At 37.9% G+C, this 13,854-nt stretch overlaps 1 protein-coding gene across 2 annotated transcripts in view; it reads left to right on the forward strand.

The window, feature by feature from the left end:
* Positions 1-1,219: 1,219 nt before the first annotated feature.
* The window catches only part of ZUP1 (zinc finger containing ubiquitin peptidase 1), a 33,336-nt gene continuing 20,701 nt past the window's right edge, over positions 1,220-13,854 (forward strand). Inside the window, exons 1-2 of one of the 2 annotated variants that reach the window (XM_028117061.2) lie at positions 1,220-1,425; positions 2,726-3,301. In XM_028117061.2, the coding sequence (XP_027972862.2) occupies positions 2,740-3,301 (562 nt within the window). In that variant the 5' untranslated portion in view covers positions 1,220-1,425; positions 2,726-2,739. The remainder of the gene's footprint in view (positions 1,426-2,725; positions 3,302-13,854) is intronic. The other variant, XM_028117062.2, reaches the window with a different exon arrangement.

The following is a 13,854-nucleotide window of genomic DNA, read 5'->3' on the forward strand; positions in this document are numbered from 1 at the left end:
TCTGATTCTTCAGAGTGTTTTTCCTTTTTCATCATTTTGGTTTTAATCTTTCCTGCCACCAGTGTACTCTAAAGCCTGGTGATCCTTGAGTATCCATTCATATTTAAGAGTAAGACACTAAAGAAAACTATTGTAAACTTGTGTATTAGCTGATTGTTTACTTGCCAATTGTTGCCCTCCCTATGGAGTAATAACATGGGATCTTGGCTGTTTCATTGGAGGACTTTCTAAAAGCCCTTATCTGTAGGTCTTTTCTCTCAGACCCATGATTTTCCCTGGAGAAGAATTTTCTAATCTTACTAAAAGGCACATATCAGACATCAGAATGTGATGGGGGGGATGGCCTCATAATTCAGTATTTAGCTTTCACTATTCCCCACTTACAGTCCAACACCTTGACACCCCCTCTCCCCCACTCTTAGCTGTGCATTTCTGACTTAAGTGCCTTTCTGGTTCGTTTTCTTCATGAAACCAAACCTATACCCTCTGTCTTGGAGGGAAAGATCAGTCACTTGGCCACCCGGTAATGGAGGAAATCTGGAGGTAGGGTGCTAACTGCTCCTTATTCAGACTTTTCAGCAAAATGTTCCTCTTTTCAGGCCCAGTTTTAGTATGTTTTTTAGAAGTATCTGGTCTTTAATTTCTGAACGTTTCCAGAATTCTGGTGTATAAACCCATTTGTTTTTGTTGACTTCTCTTAGGCATGTTAGTTACTACTCATTCATCCTTTTTCTAGCTTTCAAATGTTATTAAAATCTCATTAGCATTTATTTTTATTATTTTTATTCTGTCAATTTAGTAGATTTTGAGAGGCAGGGAATATAGATGTACATGTTCAGTCTGCCATATTGAACCACAAAATCCCTTATATATTGTACATTATCAGATTATGCCACTCTCCTGTTTAAATATTACAATAACTTTCTACAAGAGCCTACATGATTTGACCTCTGTCTTGATATACCGTGGCAGTCAAGCGCTAGGGTATTGTGTACTCGTGTAATGTCCTAGTACCCGTCGTAGGAATTCATTCTGAAAATTCTCAGCGCCTTGTGTGCCTCCTAGTAAATTAGGAGTCAGCACCCTGAACCGAGGATGCGAAAAAGACTACGACTCCCAGGAAACACTACAAACCAGATCGACGTGGAGCAGTGCATGCTGGGAGTCTTTTCCTTCCGGGTGACAAAGGAAAAGCTTTTTTTGAATGTAATAATGGAAGTGAAAGTATTTTGGAGGCGCTGGTTCTTGTCTTGGTTAACTGTGAAACCCTGGGTGTAGGGACGGCCTGTCCCAATCTTCCAGGCCGGGAAAGGTAATCGGCGCTGAACGTGCACGTCTCTGCGGGAGAGCCAGACGGCGTCCGCGGCCGACCCGAAGGGGAAGCCAACCATAAGGCAGTGTGGCCGCGGCCGGATCTTTGGGCTGGTAGGAACTAACGGTCCCTTCCCTTATTCCCCCGGCCTCAACTTTGACCCAGTCAGTGTCTTGGCCGGTTTCGGGTCCTGGACATTGGCGCGGACTTTTGGGCAGATTGGACCTTGTGGCATTCGGCCTTTACGGCTTGTCTCACCTCCTGCCCAGCCTGTCACCTGTCATAGCCTCCTTACATCTCTCACCCACTTGATATGATCAGAGTGTTTGGGAGTTCAAGCGTATCCCTCTGTCTAGCCGTGTCCCAGCCTCGGGAAAAGAAGAAACTGTGACGTTCTTTTCACTGGTGGTTTGGGAGAATTAACTTCTAAAATCGGAAACTATTTTCACTTGTCTGAAGGGGAATAAGAAACATAAGGACAACGTAGGAAGTTCTTACAAAGCTAAGTTTATTCAAATAATGGGAATAGTTTCCTTATTTTTCTTTTCGTTTTTAAATGATCCTTAGCTGAACGACATAGGAAGGTTGTGGCTGTGAGTGCTGTTTAAAAATTCTAAACAAAATCACCTTTTGTCCATACCCAGTACTTTATTAGTCCATAAAACCCTGAAGTGACTGCTGATTTAGTACAATTCATTTTATAGACCAAACCTCAAAGACATGAGCTGTCTTACCTAAAATTCTGAAACGTGAGATTACAATCCAGTTCTCTCGGTTCTGGAATCTGTGTTCTTTGCTACCATGGTCACTCTTTTTATCTGGGTTGAGAGGACAGCGTTTGGAGCCTGACTGAGTTGGCATTTTGGCTGACCATTTTCTGACCTTGGTGACCTATCTGAGCCAGGGTTTCCTCCACATAGGATGATAGTAATGCTACTTAAATTACTTTGATATATCTAAAGCTCTTTAACTGTTAACTCCTGTTAGTAAGATGTATTTATTTACCCTCCCCATTGTTAACAACTTTAAGTTTCTGTATTTAGATAGACCAGTTGATAAGATTTCTTTTCATTTTCTCTTAACTGACTTGCCATACTTGGGCAATTTTATAAACATTATTTTCTTCTCTCCCTCACACCAGACATGCTTTTTGAAATATATTAAAAATTATAATTTGAACTATTACTGCCTTTATTTTATTGAAACCCTAAACTTAAAATACAGTAGAGTAATTTTGGTTGAGATTTATAATGAAGTTTGTACATGTGAGGAAACGTTAAGTACATCGAAAATATCTTCATCCAAATATTCCAGCTTTTAAATATTTGTTAAAAATCTATTTCAAATCATTTTATAGAATGCGTTTTTTTCTTCAGTCTTTCAAACTTAAAATAATATTATATTCTTTTCTAGCTATCTGATGTACTATGCTTTCTTGTGATATTTGTGGTGAAACAGTAACCTCAGAACCAGACATGAAGGCTCACCTCCTAATTGTTCACATGGAAAATGAAGTTATATGTCCATTTTGCAAGTTGTCAGGTGTGAATTATGATGAAATGTGTTTTCATATTGAAACTGCTCATTTTGAGCAAAATGAACTAGAAAGAAGCTTTGCAAGGATCAATACAATACAGATTAGAACTTCAGATAACAGGAAAGACAACACCTTACAGTGTAGAATGGAAGTTAATTCTGGTGTCCATTCAGCTTGTGCATCTAATCATCCAAAAATTTCAGCTCAAAGCCTGCCTAATGATGGTACTTTAAAACATAAAGCCTTTTATTCGGAGAACTTAACTGAATCTAGAAAATTCCTTAAAAGTAAGGAAAAAGAGTATGACCCATCTAAAATAAAAGGATCAATTTATGAAACAATGTATAGTCCTCCTGAATGTCCGTTCTGCGGAAGAATAGAAGATTGTAGTCAAGATATGGAAAATCATGTGAAAACAAAGCATGCTGATCTTTTAGACACTCCATCAGAAGGTAAGATACTCATTTTATGTAATAAGTAACAGTAGTGTCAGTTTAATATGTGGTGTCCTAGAAGTTGGTTTGTAAATCAGATTACTGCAAATGTGTTTTTTTAAATTCAGCTTATAACATTGTTTATTTGCTATTATTACAATATAAAAATACAATTGTGGAAAAGAATTTTTTATTCAGATAATAAATGTTTCAACTACACTCAGAGTAGTTTTAGAACCTTTCTGAGGAGGAATATAGTCAGAGTCCATTTTTCAGAGGGCATTCTCATAACACCAGCCCAGGGGCATCTGAACTGTCTTGGACTCTGATTTTCTGTGGCTCTGAGGTTTACTCCCTTATGATCAGAGAACACACTCTATGATTTTAGTTCTTTTAAATGTGTTGAAACTTGTTTTATCTACCAAGATATTGTATATGATCTATCTTGGTACATATTCCATGGACACTTGGGAAAGAGAAATATATTCTGCTGTTGTTGTCAATGGTTGAGTGTTCTAAATTTGTCATTTAGTTCATTTTGTTTGTATTCAGATCTTCTATATCCTTGCTGATTTCCTGTCTAGCCTTTTTTGAAAGGAGCTTGTTGAAGTCCACGATTATAATTGTGTATTTGTCTATTTTCCCTTTCAGCCCTCTTAGGCTTTATCTCTTCGGAGGCTCTCTTGTTGGTGAATACAGTACATTTAGAATCATCTCTTTTTCTTTACTGTTGAATTTTAAGAATAATTTGTTTATTTTGGATACAAGTCCTTTCTCAGATATGTGTTTTGCAGATATTTCTCTCAGTCTGGAGCTTGTCTTTTCATTCTCTTAACTGTTTTTCACAGAGCAGAGTTTTAACTTTTAATGAAGTGCAACTTACTTGATTTCTTCATTTATGGATTGTGCTTTTGATGTTGTATCTAAAAACTCATCACCAAACCCGAGGTCATCTTTCCTAGGTTATCTTCTAGAAGTTTTATAGTTACGAATTTTACATTTAAGTCTGTGATCCATTTGAGTTATTTTTTTAAAAGGTATAAGGAAAGTGTCTAGATTCACTTTTTTAAAAATTAATAAATGTTATTTTTTAGAGCAGTTTCAGGTTCACAGCAAAATTAAGGAAGAAGTACTGAGAATTCCATGTACTTACTGTCCTCATATACTCACAACCTCCTCCACTATCAATATCTGTACCAAGTGATACATTTGTTATAATCAATGAACTTACACTGACCCATCATTATCACCCAAAGTCCATAGTTTCCATTAAGGTTCATTCTTGGTGTTGTATATTCTATAGGTTTTGACAAATGTGTAATGACAACTACCCACCATTTTAGTTATCATGCAGAAGAGTTTCACTTCCCTAAAAATCCTTTGTGCTCCATCTAGTCACCCCTCCCCAACCCTAACCCCTGGCAATCACAGATCTTTCTACTATCTCTGTATTTTTGCCTTTTTCAGAATGTCATTGGAATCATACAGTATATAGCTTTTTCAGATTGGTGTCTTTTACTTAGTAATATGCATTTAAGCTTTCCTGCATGTCTTCATGGCGTGATAGCTCTTTTTTTAGAGCTGAATAATATTACATTGTCTGGATGTACTACAGTGTATTTATCCATTCACCAACTGAAAAACATCTTGGTTCCAAGTTTTGGCAATTAGGAATAAAACTGCTTTAAATATCCACATGCAGATTTATATATGGACAGAAATTTTCTATTCACTTGGGTAAATACGAAGGAATGTGATTAATGGACTGTATAATAATAGCATGTTTAGTTTTAATAAGAAACTGCCAAACTCTTTCACAGTGGCAGTGAATGAGATTTCCTGTTGCTCCACATCCTACCAGCATTTGGTATTGTCAGTGTTCCAGATTGTGGCCATTATAATATTTGTGTTGTGGTATCTCATCTTAATTTAATTTGAAGTGTTCTCTCATAAACATAAATGAACATCTTTTTGTATGCCTAGTTACCATCTGTATATCTTCTTTGGTAAAGTGTCTGTGAAGGTCTTCAGCCCACATTTTAATCTGGTTTTGGTTTTCTTAGTGTTGATTTTTAAGAGTTCTTTGTATATATTTTTTTAATTTTTTATTATGTTAATCACCATACATTACATCATTCGTTTTGGATGTAGTGTTCCATGCTTCATTGTTTGTGCATAACACCAGTGCTCCACGCAGAACCTGCCCTCTCTAATACCCATCACCAGGCCAACTCATCCCCCCACCCCCGTCCCCTCTAGAACCCTCAGTTTGTTTTTCAGAGTCCATCGTCTCTCATGGTTGGTCTCCCCCTCCGATTCCCCCCCTTCATTCTTCCCCTCCTGCTATCTTCTTCTTTTTTTTTTTTCTTAACATATATTGCATTATTTGTTTCAGAGGTACAGATCTGTGATTCAACAGTCTTGCACAATTCACAGCTCTTGCCATAGCACATACCCTCCCCAATGTCTATCACCCAGCCACCCTCCCACCCCCCACCACTCCAGCAACCCTCAGTTTGTTTCCTGAGATTAAGAATTCCTCATATCAGTGAGGTCATATGATACATGCCTTTCTCTGACTTATTTCACTCAGCATAACACCTTCCAGTTCTATCCACGTCGTTGCAAATGGCAAGATCTCATTCCTTTTGATGGCTGCATAATATTCCATTGTGTATATATACCACATCTTCTTTATCCATTCATCTGTCGATGGACATCTTTGGCTCTTTCCACAGTTTGGCTATTGTAGACATTGCTGGTATAAACAGTGGGGCGCACGTACCCCTTCGGATCCCTACATTTGTATCTTTGGGGTAAATACCCAGTAGTGCAATTGCTGGATCATATGGTAGCTCTATTTTCAACTGTTTGAGGAACCTCCATACTGTTTTCCAGAGTGGTTGCTCCAGCTTGCATTCCCACCAACAGTATAGGAGGGCTCCCCTTTCTCCGCATCCCCGCCAACATCTGTCCTTTCCTGACTTGTTAATTTTAGCCATTCTGACGGGTGTGAGGTGGTATCTCTTTGAGGTTTTGATTTGGATTTCCCTGATGCCGAGCGATGTTGAGCACTTTTTCATGTGTCTGTTGGCCATTTGGATGTCTTCTTTGGAAAAATGTCTGTTCATGTCTTCTGCCCATTTCTTGATTGGATTATTTGTTCTTTGGGTGTTCAGTTTGATAAGTTCTTTATAGATTTTGGATACTAGCCCTTTATCTGAAATGTCATTTCCAAATATCTTCTCCCATTCTGTCGGTTGTCTTTTGGTTTTTGTGGACTGTTTCTTTTGCTGTGCAAAAGCTTTTTATCTTGATGAAATTCCAATAGTTCATTTTTGCCGTTGCTTCCCTTGCCTTTGGTGATGTTTCTAGGAAGAAGTTGCCGCAGCTGAGGTCAAAGAGGTTGCTGACTCTGTTCTCCTTTAGGATTTTGATGGACTCCTGTTTCACATTTAGGTCTTTCAACCATTTGGAGTCTATTTTTGTGCGCTGTGTAAGGAAATGGTCCAGTTTCATTCTTCTGCATGTGGCTGTCCAATTTTCCCAACACTATTTGTTGAAGAGACTGTCTTTTTTCCATTGGACATTCTTTCCTGCTTTGTCAAAGATTAGTTAACCATAGAGTTGAGGGTCCATTTCTGGGCTCTCTGTTCAGTTCCATTGATCTATGTGTCTGTTTTTGTGCCAGTACCATACTGTCTTGATGATGACAGCTTTGTAATAGAGCTGGAAGTCCGGAATTGTGATGCCGCCAGCTTTGCTTTTCTTTTTCAACATTCCTCTGGCTATTCGGGATCTCTTCTGGTTCCATACAAATTTTAGGATTATTTGTTCCATTTCTTTGAAAAAAGTGGGTGGTATTTTGATGGGGATTGCACTGAATGTGTAGATTGCTCTAGGTAGCATTGACATCTTCACAATGTTTGTTCTTCCAATCCATGAGCATGGAACGTTTTTCCATTTCTTTGTGTCTTCTTCAATTTCTTTCATGAGTATTTTACAGTTTTCTGAGTACAGATCCTTTGCTTCTTTGGTTAGGTTTATTCCTAGGTATCTTATGGTTTTGGGTGCAATTGTAAATGGGATCGACTCCTTAATTTGTTTCTCTTCTGTCTTGTTGTTGGTGTATAGGAATGCCACTGATTTCTGTGCATTGATTTTATATCCTGCTACTTGACTGAATTCCTGTATGAGTTCTAGCAGTTTTGGGGTGGAGTCTTTTGGGTTTTCTACATACAGTATCATATCATCTGCAAAGAGTGAGAGTTTGACTTCCTCTTTGCCGATTTGGATGCCTTTGATTTCTTTTTGTTGTCTGATTGCTGTGGCTAGGACTTCTAATACTATGTTGAATAGCAGTGGTGATAGTGGATATCCCTGCCATGTTCCTGACCTTAGGGGGAAAGCTCTCAGCTTTTCCCCATTGAGAATATTCGCTATAGGTTTTTCATAGATGGCTTTTATGATATTGAGGTATGTACCCCCTATCCCTATACTCTGAAGAGTTTTGATCAAGAAAGGATGCTATACTTTGTCAAATGCTTTTTCTGCATCTATTGAGAGAATCATATGATTCTTGTTCTTTCTTTTGCTAATATATTGTATCACATTGATTGATTTGCGGATGTTGAACCAACCTTGCAGCCCAGGGATAAATCCCACTTGGTCATGGTGAATAATCCTTTTAATGTACTGTTGGATCCTATTGGCTAGTATTTTGGTGAGAATTTTTGCATCCATGTTCATCAAGGATATTGGTCTGTAATTCTCCTTTTTCATGGGGTCTTTGTCTGGTTTTGGGATCAAGGTAATGGTGGCCCCATAAAATGAGTTTGGAAGTTTTCCTTCCATTTCTATTTTTTGGAACAGTTTCAGGAGAATAGGTATTAATTCTTCTTTAAATGTTTGGTAGAATTCCCGTGGGAAGCCATCTGGCCCTGGGCTTTTGTTTGTTGGGAGATTTTTGATGACTGCTTCAATTTCCTTAGTGGTTATAGGTCTGTTCAGGTTTTCTATTTCTTCCTGGTTCAATTTTGGTAGTTGATAACATCTCTAGGAATGCATCCATTTCTTCCAGGTTATCTAATTTGCTGGCATAGAGTTGCTCATAATATGTTCTTATAATTGTTTGTATGTCTTTGGTGTTGGTTGTGATCTCTCTTTCATTCATGATTTTGTTGATTTCGGTCATTTCTCTTTTCTTTTTGATAAGTCTGGCCAGGGGTTTATCAATCTTGTTAATTCTTTCAAAGAACCAGCTTCTAGTTTTGTTGATCTGTTCTACTGTTCTTTTGGTTTCTATTTCATTGATTTCTGCTCTGATCTTTATTATTTCTCTTCTCCTGCTGGGTTTAGGCTATATTTGCTGTTTTTTCTCCAGCTCCTTTAGGTGTAGGGTTAGGTTGTGTATTTGAGACCTTTCTTGTTTCTTGAGAAAGGCTTGTATTGCTATATACTTTCCTCTCAGGACTGCCTTCGCCTTATCCCAAAGATTTTGAACAGTTGTGTTTTCATTTTCATTGGTTTCCATGAATTTTTTTAATTCTTCTTTATTTTCCTGGGTGACCCATTCATTCTTTAGTAGGATACTCTTTCGCCTCCATGTATTTGAGTTCTTTCTGACTTTCCTCTTGTGATTGAGTTCTAGTTTCAAAGCATTGTGGTCTGAAAATATGCAGGGAATGATCCCAGTCTTTTGGTAGCGGTTGAGACCTGATTTGTGACCTAGGATGTGATCTATTCTGGAGAATGTTCCATGGGCACTAGAGAAGAATGTGTATTCCGTTGCTTTGGGATGGAATGTTCTGAATATGTCTGTGAAGTCCATTTGGTCCAGTGTATCATTTAAAGTCTTTATTTCCTTGTTGATCTTTTGCTTAGATGATCTGCCCATTTCAGTCAGGGGGGTGTTAAAGTCCCCCACTATTATTGTATTGTTGTTAATGAGTTTCTTTGCTTTTGTTATTAATTGCCTTATATAATTGGCTGCTCCCATGTTAGGGGCATAGATATTTACAATTGTTAGATCTTCTTGTTGGATAGACACTTTAGGTAGGATATAGTGTCCTTCTTCATCTCTTATTACAGTCTTTCTTTTAAAATCTAATTTGTCTGATATAAGGATTGCCACCCCAGCTTTCTTTTGGTGTCCATTAGCATGGTAAATGGTTTTCCACCCCCTCACTTTCAATCTGGGGGTGTCTTTGGATCTAAAATGGGTCTCTTGCAGACAGCATATTGATGGGTCTTGTTTTTTAATCCATTCTGATAGCCTGTGTCTTTTGATTGGAGCATTTAGCCCATTTACATTCAGGGTAACTATTGAAAGGTATGAATTTAGTGCCATTGTATTGCCTGTAAGGTGACTGTTACTGTATACTGTCTGTGTTCCTTTCTGGTCTATGCTGCTTTTAGGCGCTCTCTTTGCTTAGAGGACCCCTTTCAATATTTCTTGTAGGGCTGGTTTCATGTTTGCAAATTCCTTTAGTTTTTGTCTGTCCTGGAAGATTTTTATCTCTCCTTCAATTTTCAATGACAGCCTAGCTGGATATAGTATTCTTGGCTGCATATTTTTCTCATTTAGTGCTCTGAAGATATCATGCCAGTCCTTTCTGGCCTGCCCGGTCTCTGTGGATAGGTCTGTTGCCAATCTAATGTTTCTACCATTGTAGGTTACATATCTCTTCTCCTGAGCTGCTTTCAAGATTTTCTCTTTGTCTCTGAGACTCGTAAGTTTTAGTATTAGATGTGGGGGTGTCGACCTATTTTTATTGATTTTGAGAGGGGTTCTCTGTGCCTCCTGGATTTTGATGCCTGTTTCCTTCCCCACATTAGGGAAGTTCTCTGCTATAATTTGCTCCAATATACCTTCTGCCCCTCTGTCTCTTTCTTCTTCTTTTGGGATCCCAATTATTCTAATGTTTCGTCTTTATCGTATCGCTTATCTCTCGAATTCTGCCCTCGTGATCCAGTAGTTGTTTATCTCTCAGCTTCTTTATTTCCATCATTTGGTCTTCTATATCGCTGATTCTTCTGCCTCATTTATCCTAGCAGTTAGTGCCCCCATTTTTGATTGCACTTCATTAATAGCCTTTTTGATTTCGATCTGGTTAGATTTTAATTCTTTTATTTCTCCAGGAAGCATTTCTCTAATAACTTCCATGCTTTTTTCAAGCCCAGCTAGTATCTTTAAAATCACGATTCTGAACACTAGGTCCGACATCGTACTAATGTCCGTATTGAGTAAGTCCCTGGCAGACGGTACTACCTCTTGTTCTTTTTGCTGAGGTGATTTTTTTCGTCTTGTCATTTTGTCCAGAGGGGAATAGATGAATGAGAGAACAAAATGCTAACAGGTTAACAACGTCCCCGGCATATATACTCTAAACAAATCAGAAAAGACCTGAAACCAGGGGAAAAGAAAGGGAAAGAAAGAGAAAAGAAAGAGGAAAAAAAAAAAAAGAAAAAGATAAAAACAAACAAAAACAGAACAAAAAAAAAACAGAATATGATCAAATATGATCAGGCTAGTGCATAGATCAGTGCCACACACTAGATTTTAGGTGTATTTTGGTCTGTTAGAAGAAAGTGCCTCCTAAAATTTTAAAGAAAGAAAGACTGATATATGTACAAAATAAGGGTTGATACAATGAAGGGACGGAAGATGACTGTAAAGATGAAAATTATGAAAGATTTTATAAAAGGAATTGATAAGAAGTTGTTTGAAAAAAGAAAGAAGGAGATTAAAAAAGAAAAAAGGAGAGAATGTGATCAGGCAGGAGACTAGAACAAAACCATACACTAGTTATTTAGGGTATATTTTTATCTGTTAGAGGAAACTATCTCAAAATTTTAAAGAGAGAACAACTTATATATATATGCCAAAAATAAGGGTGTCTACTAGAAGGGATAGAATATGACTCTAAAAATGAAAAATAAAAAAGTTTTTTCAAAAAGTGATTGATAAGATGTTGGTTGAAAAAGGGAAAAAGAAAAATTAAAAAAAAAACAGTTAAAAAAATTAACTTTGAAAAACTAATGAATCATGGTAAAAAAGCCATGAATTCTATGTGCAGTATTCCCCTAGCGCTGGAGTTCTCCCATTCTCCTTGATTGGTAAACTTGGTCTTGGCTGGCTGTTCGTGCTGATCTTCTGGGGAAGGGGCCTGTTGCCATGGTTCCCAAATGTCTTTGCCGGAGGCGGAATTGCCCCGCCCTTGCTGGTCCAGGCTAAGCAATCTGCTCGGGTTTGCCTTTGGGAGCTTTTGTTCCCTGCAAGCTTTCTGTACAGCTTTGGAGGACGAGAGTGAAAATGGTGGCCTCCCAGTCTCCGCCCGGAGGAGCTGAGAACTGGGGGCCCTGCTCCTTAGTGCGCCCCCAGAGAAAAGCAGTCAGTCACTCCCGTGTCCCCAGTCTCCGGCCGCACTCCCTGCTCACCTGGGCTGTGACCAAGCGTTTCTATCTCTGGCACCCGACTCGGTGTTGGAGTCTCCAAATCCAGCAGATCCCTGCGGTGCGCTCCCACGCTGCTCCTCCTGGGGGAGGAAGGGGAGTCTCCCCGCATCTGCTGCTTGTTGGGTCCCTGCTGGAGGAGCAGTGGCCCAACTTCCAGTAAGTGGTCGCTTTTCTGTTCAGAGAGTTGTTGCTATTCTTTTCGATTTCCTGTTGAGTTCCTAGATGTTCAGAATGGTTTGATCCCTATTCAGCTGAATTCCTGAGACCAGATGAAATCCAGGTCTCCTACTCCTCCGCCATCTTGCTCTGCCCCCCCCTTGTATATTTTGGATAACAGATCTTTAGTACATGTATCTTTTGCAGATATTTTTTTCCAATCTGTGACTTGTCTTCTTATTCTCTTTGACAATGTCTTTTGCAGAGCAGAAGTTTTTTATTTTAATGAAGTCTACCTTATCTATTATTTTGTAACTTCATCATGCCTTTGGTGTTGTCATCGCCATCTCCTAAGTCATCTAAGTTTCCTCCTATGTTATGTCCTAGGAAATTTGTGGTTTCGCATTTTAAGTTTAGGTCTATGATCCATTTCCAAGTTACTTTTTGTGAAGGATGTAAGGTCTGAGTCTAGATTCATTTTCTTTGCATTTTGATGTCCACATGTTTCAGCACCATTTGTTGATAAGATTTTCTTTCCTCCATAATTCTGTCTTTGCTTTGTCAAAGATTAGTCTACTGGGCTATTAGTCTATTTCTGGACTGTCTGTTCTGTTCCATTGATCTGTTGTTCTTTTTTCAGTACCACAGTGTCTTGATACTGTAACTTTATACTAAGTTTAGAAGTCTGGTAGAGCCAGTCCTTTGACTTTGCTTTTCTTCAGTATTGTGTAGGTTATTCTGGATCTTTTGCCTCTTCCTATAAATTTTAGAATCAGCTACTTGATAGCCACAAAGTAACTTGCTGGGATTTTTTATTGTGATTGTCTGGAATCTATAGATAAAGTTGGGAAGTATAGACATTGTGGCAATATGGAGTTTTCCTATCATGAACAAGAAATATCTCAACATAGTTTTTCTTTGATTTCTTTCATCAGAATTTTGTATTTTTTCTCATGTATGTCTTTATATTTTGTTAGGTTTTTACCTCAGCATTTTTTTTTAGGGGAGCGGTTATTAATTTGCCCAGTTGTGTCTTTCAGGGAATTGGTCCATTTCATCTAGTTTACAAATTTGTGGTGTAGTTCATAATGTAACTTTATTTAATCTTTGGAATGTACATGGGATATGTGATGTCCCCTTTTTTATTTCTGGTGTTAACAATCTGTGTTCTCTCTTTTCTTCTTAGTTAGCTTGGCTAGAGGCCTTTGGTTTCATTGTTTTTCTCTATTGGTTTTCTGTTTTCAATTTCATTGATTTCTGCTCTGTTTTTTTTTAATTTCTTCTGCTTATCTTGGATTTAACTTGTTCTTCTTTTTCTAGTTTCCTATAGTGGAAACCTAGATGATTGCATAGAATGTTATAAATTTCCTTCTAAGCCGTGCTTTTGCTGTGTTGCACAAACTTTAAGTTTATTTTAGTTTTCATTTAGTTCAAAATATTTTAAAATTTACCTTGAGATTTCTTTGGTACATTATTTAAATGTGTGTCTAATCTCCAAGTATTTGGGGATTTTTTCAGCTCTTTCTCTTAATTTTTGTTTATTTCCCTTGTAGTTTGAGAGCAGACTGTTTGATTATAATTCTTCAATTCTGTTTCTTCTTGCAGTTCTATTAATTTTTGCCTCATGTATTTGGACACTCTGTTAGGCCCATACACATTAAGGATTTTTATGTCTTTTTGGAGTATTGAACCCTTTGTCATTATGTAATGCCCCACTTTATCCTGGATAACATTCCTTGTTCTGAAATCCGCCCTCTCTGAAATTAATATAGCTAACTCCTGGTTCTTTGTTTGGTTTTGGTTTTGGTTAGTGTTAGCATGATGTATCTTTCTCCCTCCCTTCACTTTTAATCTTTATTTGTATTTTTTTAAAGATATATTTATTTATTTTTGAGGGGGTGTGACTAGGCAGAGGGAGAGAATCTTTAAGTAGACTCCCCACTGAGCACAGAGCTCAA

Source organism: Eumetopias jubatus, unplaced genomic scaffold (assembly GCF_037043125.1).
Source record: "Eumetopias jubatus isolate StellerSeaLion01/CBP00866 unplaced genomic scaffold, mEumJub1_p1.0 scaffold_6, whole genome shotgun sequence".
In the NCBI taxonomy this organism is placed as follows: domain Eukaryota; kingdom Metazoa; phylum Chordata; class Mammalia; order Carnivora; family Otariidae; genus Eumetopias; species Eumetopias jubatus.